Source organism: Corapipo altera, unplaced genomic scaffold (assembly GCF_003945725.1).
Source record: "Corapipo altera isolate COAL_440 unplaced genomic scaffold, ASM394572v1 60425, whole genome shotgun sequence".
NCBI classification, from domain to species: Eukaryota; Metazoa; Chordata; class Aves; order Passeriformes; family Pipridae; genus Corapipo; species Corapipo altera.
This window is the reverse complement of record NW_020885753.1, coordinates 849-9841: the sequence shown is the minus strand read 5'-3', so window position 1 is coordinate 9841 and position 8993 is coordinate 849. Positions and strand designations below refer to the sequence as shown.

The 8993-nt window shown below is 66.4% G+C and overlaps 2 protein-coding genes across 2 annotated transcripts in view; both read left to right on the top strand.

Annotated features, from left to right (window-relative positions):
* Positions 1–686: 686 nt before the first annotated feature.
* Positions 687–4968, top strand: GCC1 (GRIP and coiled-coil domain containing 1). The gene is made up of 2 exons (XM_027631932.1): positions 687–1961; positions 2503–4968. Exons 1-2 carry the CDS (start codon positions 840–842, stop codon positions 3781–3783), a joined length of 2403 nt encoding a protein of 800 aa, XP_027487733.1. The 5' UTR covers positions 687–839; the 3' UTR covers positions 3784–4968.
* A 2231-nt stretch (positions 4969–7199) lies between these two features.
* Positions 7200–8993, top strand: part of LOC113940781 — a gene marked incomplete at its 3' end in the record, with an annotated part of 2611 nt that continues 817 nt past the window's right edge. The window contains exons 1-4 of the mRNA XM_027631931.1: positions 7200–7244; positions 7901–8095; positions 8381–8521; positions 8823–8921. Coding sequence (XP_027487732.1) covers positions 7200–7244; positions 7901–8095; positions 8381–8521; positions 8823–8921 — 480 coding nt within the window. The remainder of the gene's footprint in view (positions 7245–7900; positions 8096–8380; positions 8522–8822; positions 8922–8993) is intronic.

Here is an 8993-nt window from a genome sequence, read left to right as displayed (position 1 = left end):
CCCCCCGCCTCGGCCACGCCCCGTATCTCCCAGGCCTCGCCTCCGTGCTCTCAGACCACGCCCACCGGGCGCAGCCCCGCCCACACCCCTGTACGCCCCGCCTCCTGTGTGGCCCCGCCCCTTCCAGTACCATATTTACCTGTGTCCCGCCTCCTTCGTTACGTCACCTCTCTGGCCCCGCCCACACGGCGGGTTCCGGCGGAAGCGGCGGCGGCGACACCGGGCGGGGGTGAGGGGAACGGGGGAACGGGGGTGAGGGGAACGGGGGAACGGGGGAATGGGGGGAATGGGGGGGATTGGGAAACTGGGGGGAACGGGGAGAATGGGGGGGATTGGGGGGAACGAGGGGAGGCCGAGGGGGTCCGGATGGTCCGGGGGCGTCAGGATGGTCCTGGCGGCTCAGGTGAGGGTCCTGAGGGGGAGGTCAGGGTGGTCCTGAATGGGTCAGGTTGGGGGTCCTGAGGGGAAACCGGATGAGCGTCCGGGGGCTCAGGGTGGTGTCCTGGGGGGTTCGGGATGGGAGTCGGGATGGGGGTACTGGGGGGTCAGGGTGGTCCTGGGCAGGTGGCCAGGATGGGGGTCAGAGCGGGGGTCCTGGGGGGGTCAGGATGGTCCTGAGGGGGTCAGGATGGGGGTCCTGGGGGGGGGGTGGGGGGGGCGGGGGGGGGTCAGAGTGGGGGTCCTGGGGGGTGGTTCAGGATGATGTTCCTGCTCCTTTGGTGTGCTGGGGGGTTCCAGGATGACACTCCAGCCCATCCAGCCGCTCCTGCCCATCCCAAACATTTCTTTCCCTCTCGTTCCCCCTCTGTCCCGGTTCCCCTCCGCAGGCTGCCCAGGCCATGGAGAAGTTCGGGATGAGCTTCGGGGGCGGCCCCAGCAGGAAGGACCTGCTGGACACCATCGAGGCTCAGAAGCAGCAGCTGCTGCGGTACCAGGCGCGGCTCAAGGACGTGGTGCTGGCCTACAAGAGCCTGCTCAAGGAGAAGGAGGCGCTGGAGGCCAGCCTGAAGGTGCTCTCCGTGTCCCACGAGGGCCATCTCCCAGCACCCGGCCCCGGGGAGCCCCTGGATGACCAGAGCTCTGAGCACAGCGAGGACAGCGCGGGCACGGCCGCCAGCGCCGACACCGCAGCCAGCGGGGCCAGCAGGGACACGGCAGCCAGCGGGGCCAGCAGGGACACTGGGGCCAGCGGGGCCAGCAGGGACACTGGGACCAGCGGGGCCAGTGTGAGCAGCACCACGGGAGATGGCACAGCCGGCGTGAGCGGCAGCACTGGGGACGCCGTGGGTGGTGTGAGCTGTGCCGGGGCAGACGCGGGGCCCGAGGAGGACAGACCCGCCGCCCACAGAGCCGAGGAGCCTCCCGGCCCCGAGGGGGACCTCGGCGAGTCCGAGCGGAGGCTCCTGCAGCTGAAGGCCCAGCTGGCCACCCTGACGAGCGCCCTGGCCACGGTGACGCAGGAGAAGTCGCGCATGGAGGCCTCGTACCAGGCGGACAAGCGGCAGATGCGGCAGGAGCTGGAGGAGGCGGCGCGGCGGGCGCGGGCCGAGGCGGAGCGGCTGGGGCTGGAGCTGGGGGGGCTGCGGGAGCAGCTGGCCGAGACCAAGGCCCGGCTGATCACGCAGCAGCACGAGCGGGCGCGCGAGCAGGGCGACCACGCCGAGATGCTGCGGGAGCTGCAGGAGCTGCTGCGCGCGGAGCGGGAGCTGCGCCGGGACGCGGAGCTGCGGCTGGAGCAGGGCCGGGACGCGCCCGCCGGCAGGGCCGGGGCGCCCGAGCGGGCGCAGGGGCACGAGCAGCATGTGCGGCAGCTGAGCCAGGAGCTGGAGGAGCTCAAGAGGGAGCTGCAGGGGGTGCGGGAGGAGAACAGCAAGGCCGACCCCCGCATCCAGCAGCTCCAGGAGGAGATGGCCGGGCTCAAGAACCACTTCCAGGTGCAGCTGGTGCAGGAGATGAAGAAGGTGAGTCCTGGCTGGGAATGGGGGGGCGTGTCCAGGGATTCAGGAAGGGTTTGGGGCTGGAGGAGCCAAATTCCCCCTCCCAGTCCATCTGAGTCCAAAGACCTTAGAGGCCCTTCTAGGGCCTGAAGGGGCTCCAGGAGAGCTGGAGAGAGACTTGGGACAAGGCATGGAGAGACAGGGCTGTGAGGGTGGTGGGGCCCTGGCCCAGGCTGCCCAGACCATCTGTGGCTGCCCCTGGATCCCTGGAAGTGTCCAATGCCAGGTTGGATGGGGCTTGGAGCAACCTGGGCTAGTGGAAGGTGGATGAGAGTAGTGAATCTGGTGGCAGGGGGTGGGAATAGAGGATCCTGAAGGTCCCTTCCCACCCAAATCGTTCCATGATTCCAAATACACAAATCCCCGAGAAGCCAAGGCCGGGAGGTGTCTCCTGCAGGATTCCCGGGGAAGGGGAGGCCCTGTGGTGGTTTGGGGTGGGGCAGAGCAGAGCTGAGTGCCCCGTGCCCCCCGTGCTGCCCTGACCCTGCCCTGTCCGTGCCCCCAGACCGCCCAGGCCGAGGAGCAGCTCCGGCACCGCGCGCAGATGGAGGAGCGGCGCGTGGCCGACCTGGAGGCTCAGGTGTCCCAGGCGTCCGAGCTGCTGGGCACCTACGAGAAGGCCAAGCAGAAGGACCAGCAGGTCATCCAGAAGCTCAAGGACCGCATCGTGCAGCTGGACCTGGAGAACAAGACCTTGGCCATCGCCGCCTCCAGCCGGGCCCCGGGGGACATCCACGGCGAGGAGGCCAACCTGGACGTGAACGTGCTCAAGGACAAGATGGAGAAGCTGAAGAAGCTCCTGCAGGCGGCCACCGGGAAGAGCCAGGCGGACGTGGAGGAGCCGTGTGAGCTGGAGCTGCCCAGGGGCTCTGGGGACGGCGAGAAGGCCACGGCCGGGTACTACCAGCAGGAGCTGAGGCAGCTGAAGGAGGAGTTCGAGCGCTACAAGGTGAGGGCCCAGCTGGTCCTGAAGAACAAGTCCAGCAAGGACATCAACCTGGCCAAGGAGCTGGAGGAGGCCCAGGAGCAGCTGGGGGAGCTCAAGGAGAAGTACGTGGCGCTCCAGCTGGCCTCGGACGACGCGGAGAGGCAGCACCGGCAGGACGTGGAGGCCAAGAGGCAGGAGCTGTCCCAGCTGCAGCAGCGGCACCGGCAGGAGCTGGAGAGGTGCCAGCTGGAGTACCGGGAGCGGGCGCTGCGCCTGGAGGAGGAGATGCACAAGCAGCGGGACCGGGCGCTGGCCGTGCTGGCCGAGAAGGACCAGGAGCTGGAGCGCCTGCGGGCCCTGGCGCTGCCCCACGCGCTCCAGGCCTCCCAGAGCTGCCCGGACGTCCCCCCCAGCGACTCCCCCGGCCACGGCTCCTCAGAGGTTCTCCCCCAGGGCCTCCCCCTGCCCTCGGGCTCCGAGCCCACGCTGTTCCTGTACGCGGAGCAGCTGGCACGGAAGGAGGTGGAGGTGTCGGCGCTGCGCAAGCACCGGCACGGCCTGGAGGTGCAGCTGCAGCAGCTGCGGGAGAAGGCCCTGGCCGAGCGGGAGAAGCACCGAGAGGAGGTGGCGGCGCTGCAGGGAGAGATCCAGAAGAACTTCCGGGACAGGAGCAGGGAAGGAGCCAACCTGGAGTACCTGAAGAACGTGGTGTACCGGTTCCTGACGCTGCCCGACGCGCGGGGCCGGCAGCAGACGCTCACGGCCATCCTCACCATCCTGCACTTCAGCCCCGAGGAGAAGGAGGACGTGGCCAAGCGCTCGGCCCAGGGCAGCTGGTGGCTCCACGGGAAGAGATGAGGGGGCAGCTCTTACCCCCTTGTCCGTAAGAACATCCTGGTGATCGCCCCAAACCACTTTGCTCGTGGTGAAACCTCCTCCCGGCCACACCCGGAGCTCCCGGTCACGATTTGGGCTTGAACCGGTGTTTTTGGCACCAGTTTGCAGTGGAATTGTGCCAACTCCTCCAGCCCCGGTGTGGGAATTTGCTCTGAGTTGGGACTTGGTTTAAAACCCCTGGAATTGAGGATCCTGATGCTTTTTTAAAGATGGTTTTAAAATAATCCCAACCTGTCAGGCGTGGGTTAGGGTGGAACTCACTTGGATCCTCAAACTCCAGCCGGGCTCGTGACTCAGAAGATTAAAAAGAGGGTGGGAAGCACTTTAGATGGAGCTAAAATAGCACCAGACCATGAGAGGCTCAAAGGATGAGGCTTTAATGCAGAAAATCTTGAGTGTTGTCTCCAACGTTTCTTCTCTAGAGCCAATTTAACAGCCCCAGGCCCCTCCCACGGCTCAGGTGTGCTCTCCTTCCTGCCCAGGGATCCTCGGGAATTCTCAGTGATTCCAGGAAGGAGAAAGGATCTTCTGGATGTTGAAGTGGAACCTGTGGTGGTGCCAGGGATGATTCCCCACCCCAAGGTGCCACATGGCTGAGCAGGAATTGGAGCTGCCTGAGCCCATTTGGGAGCAGGAAGCGGAGGAAAGGCTGGAATGGGTGCCCTGCTCCTCGTTTTTGGGAGTCCCAGGGAAGTTTTGCTGCTGTGCAGTGCTGGTTCTGGAAGGAAGGCCCTGTTCCTGCTGGGATGGAGCAGTGGGGGGCAGGGGGTGGCAGATCTGGGGAGTGCCTGCAGGGACCTGGAGGTTCTTCCCTAATTTCCGTGGGAATTGATGAAAGAAGGAAGCCAGGACATCCTGAAACCCGCTCCCTGAGCCCCAGGAGGGATGTTTTGCTGGTGGCCCTGGAACAGGCTCTTCCCAGCTCTGCTCAGCTGGAGCTTCCAGACTTTCTCATCTGCACAGGCCAAATGTCCCTGTGGTGTTGTTTTCCTGCACCTTGTTTGGAGTTAAACCTTGGCTACTAAAGCTCAGCTTCCCTGGCCCAGAGTACAGGGATGAGTCTGGATTAACACCCCCGGGTGGGCCTGGAGTTAAAAGCAGGTCGGGGGAGCAGCTCCTGGTGCTGCCCTGCCCGGGGGGGCCTTGGGAAGGAGCTGTCCCACCTTGGGAAGGGCAGCTGGCACAGCAAACTCCAATTCCATGGCAGGATCCTGCCCTGCCCTTGGGGCTGGAGCTCTGGGAGCTGTAGGAGCAGCAGTGTGGGGAGGGATGTACTGTGTCCCCTCACAGCTCAGGGAAGGGCCCGGGTGTTCCCTGTCCCTGGGCTGGGAAAAGGGGAGCTGCCGTGTCATGGGGGGACAGACTGGGGGTCTCCCATGTCCCCAGCCCATCCCAGGGGACCCACCAGTGGCCTGGGACAGGGATCCTGGGGTGCTGCAGCCACCGTGGTGCTTCCAGGGGTAGGGAGACCCTGGGGTGCAACATCCCTCCTTGCCTCCTTAGCTGTCCTGGTCCTGCCAGCAGCCAAATCCCCTGGATTCCCAGTAACTCAGCCCTTGGTGCCAGTTTCTCCTCAAAAGGGTCCTCAGGGAAAACGTGCCCTGGGCAGAACCTGTCCCTGCTGGGAGGGATCCAGGTGCTGCTGGGATGGAGGGAACTGGATGGGAAAGGGACAGTTTGCCCCAGGAGTGTCTGAAATGCTTCCCAAGGGTACAAGTGTTGGCTCAGCCAGGGAAGGGCCTGGACCCTGCTCCCAGTTTGGAAAGGTTGAATTAAGTGGTGCCTCTGGAATAACAGGGATGGCTCCAGGGTGAGACCTGGATTCCCACAACACCAGAGGGAGATGGTGCCTCCTGCTTTGGCTTTGCTGCTCAGGCTGAGGGGATGACCCCTGTTCTCCCTCTGCCTCGTACTCTCCTGGAGGATGAAGAGACCTGGAATAGATCCCAGGTGTGGTGGGGATCAATGTGGGATCCAGCTGGGAGGAGAGGAACAAGGTGGGATCCATTTGGGAGCAGGGATTGATGTGGGTCCGTTTTGGAGCAGGGGAACAATGGGGGATCCAGCTGGGAGGAGAGGAACAAGGTGGGATCCACCTGGGAGACAGGGATCAGTGTGGGGTCCCAGATGGGAGCAGGGGAACAAGGTGGGGTCCAGCTGGGAGCACAGAGATCCACTGTCCATGGATCCCCTGATCCATCCATACCTGACGGAGGAGAACAAGGAAGGAGCTGCCAAACGAGTCCCCTGTGTCACTGTCACCCTCCTCAGCTCTCCTGCTGCAATTCTTCCCCTGCTCCCTCCAGTCCCTCTCCCTCCTCCTCCCCCCTCCCTCAGACCTTCCCCCCATCCCTCCCTCTCTTCCTTCAGCCGATATCCCTGAAATAAAGGTAAATCCCTGTTTGAGGCAGGACTCTGGTGGCTGTTGGTGTTGGGCTGGGCAGTGCTTGGAGACCAGAACATCCTTGGGTTTAAAATTATAACAAAATTAATAAATCCCTTCATTTCCTGAGGTCCCTGTGAGTGTGGGAATGGGAATGCTTCATTCCTGCACCATCAGTGCTGGATCTGTGCTGGGGAGAAGATGCAGAGGATTCTGGCACTTAGAATCCCAGGAAGGTTTGGGTGGGAAGGGACCTTAAAGCCCATCCAGCCCCACCCCTGCCATGGGCAGGGACACCTTCCACCAGCCCAGGTTGCTCCAAGCCCTGTCCAACCTGGCCTTGGACACTTCCAGGGATCCAGGGGCAGCCACAGCTTCTCTGGGCAACCTGAGCCAGGGCCTCCCCACCCGGGAATTCCTTCCCCATATCCCATTTCTCCCTGCCCTCTGGCACTGGGAAGCCATTCCCTGTGTCCTGTCCCTCCATCCCTTGTCCCCAGTCCCTCTCCAGCTCTCCTGGAGCCCCTTTAGGCCCTGCCAGGGGCTCTCAGCTCTCCCTGGAGCCTTCTCTTCTCCAGGGGAACCCCCCCAGCTCTCCCAGCCTGGCTCCAGAGCAGAGGGGCTCCAGCCCTGGCAGCATCCCGGTGGCCTCTCTGCACTCCTGCAGCAGGACAAGGAGCTCTCGGTGCTGTTCCCTCCCTCCCCACATGCCGAGGGGTGTCCATGTGCTCTCCTGGGCTCCCCAGCCGAGGTGCTGATCCCTCCCTGCTCCCAGGGCTGGGATGATCCGCCTGCACCTCGGGGAAGCTCCTCCTGCGCCGGCTGGGCAGGTTCCTCCGGCTGCGCCGTGTCCGGGTGCCCACAGAGGGTGTGGAGCGAGCCCGGGCAGAGGCAGCGGAGCCGCTCCAGCGCCAGCGCTCCCGGCAGCGGCTCCATCCCGGGCTGTGCCCGGCGCAGGCGGAGCCGGGAAGGCTCCAGGCTCCCACCCCCGGCCATGGCCAACGCAGAGGAGCAGCCGTGGGCTCTCTCGGATACCCAGGTAAATCCACGTGCGTGCGGAAAACCCCCTGGAGACCTGGGAATGGCGCTGCCGAACGCTGCAGTTCCCATTCCAACAAATCCCGGCTCGCGGGGTCCCCCCACGCCGGAGCTGGGGCGGCGCTGGGACCGGCAAAGGGGTCCCGGCCCCCCGGGCAGGGCTCGTGCTGGGCCGGAGCGGCTCTTCCCAGGCTCCTGCCCGGCTGTCCCGGTGACTCAGCCCCGGGGTCCCTCCGGCCCCGGCGGTCGCTCCGGTTCCTCGGCGGCAGCTCCAGCAGCGCCGTCTGGGAGCCGCTCCCGGCGTGGCCCCGGGCGGGACGCGGCTTCTTGGCGCTCCCCAGCCCCGGGCGAGGGAATCCGGGATGCTGAGGAGGGCATCTGGGGAGGAAAACTCAGGAGGATGGAGCAGGGAAACCCCCCCGTGCGGCGGCTGCCGAGGGGCTGGGGAGGGACCGGCCCCGACCCCTCCGCTGCCCCCTCAGCCCTGCCACAGCCTCTCCGGGCGAGCACCTTTCCCCGTGTTTTGGGATGCCCGAGGGAGCGAGTCCGGCCGTGCCGCGGGGCTCCACATCCCCCCGAGCCGTGGGCCGGCCGAGGCTCCCGGGGCGGCTCCGCTCCGGGACTCCCGAGCCCGCGCTCCCCGCGTGTCTCCCCCAGGTCCTGGTGCTGATGGGAACCTCCCTCCCGGCCGCGCTGCTCAGGTGGGTCCTGGCCCCGCTCCCGGGGCTGGAACCGGGACTCGGCAGCAGCTCTGCCGGGACATTTGTCACCAGCCCCGTCTTTTCCAGCCTCCTGGGCAGCGGATCCGTCCTCGCTGTCGCCTCCTGGCAGCGGCGGTGCTGCCACATCCAGGTGAGTGTCACCGGCTCCTGAGCATCCAGGTAAGTGCCGCCGGCAGTGCTGCCACTCCCAGGTGAGTGCCACCAGCTTCCAGGGGCGCAGGGACGGGCCCGGCCGCAGCTGAGCCCGAGGCGAAGCCGGGTCGGCACCGGGATAAAGCTGCGGGAGGGGAGCGGGAGGTGCGGGATGTCCAGCACTCGCTCCAGCCCCCCGGGAGCAGCCGGTGCCAGCCCGCGGAGGGCCGTGGGAGCTCGGGGGGGCTCTGCCATCTGAGCTAACGCCGTGCCCCCTCCCCAGCTGCGGCCCCTGGCCCTGCTGGCCCTGGCGGATTTCCTGGGCGCCGCTGCCCTGCTGGGCACGACCACGCTGCAGCTGCTGCCGGCCCCGCTCTCCGTGCCCGCCTACGCCGCCTGTCCCTACGGGCGGATGCTGGTCACGGTAAGGGGGCACCGGGACCCCCCTGGGCCGCCGGGAGCGGCCGAGCCCCGCCTGCGGGCTGGGATGGACGGACGGGGGCCCGGGCGGTCAGTGCTGCCGGCCCCGAGAGGGACCAGAGGGGCCACGGGGTCCCTCCGCGGGTGCAGAGGAGGGAAGGGGCTGGAGGGGTGGGGTGGGACTGCAGGGCACGGGGAGGGAAGGGGCTGGTGGGGCATGAGGGTGCAGAGGGAAGGTACCCTGGGGGCGCCGGGCACAGCAGGACCGACCCCCTCTCCTTATCCCTCTCCCTTTCTTCTCCCAGACCTTCTACTCGGTCTCGTTCCTCATGGTCGTTGTCTACGCCTACGAGTCCTATCGCACCGTCCTTGGCGGCAGAGCCCGGCCCGCGGCAGCGCTGCAGGTCCGTGACCCCGCCCGGGTGAGCCGGGCATCGCCCTGCCCTCACACAGCCCTGCCAGGACCTGGGCATCGC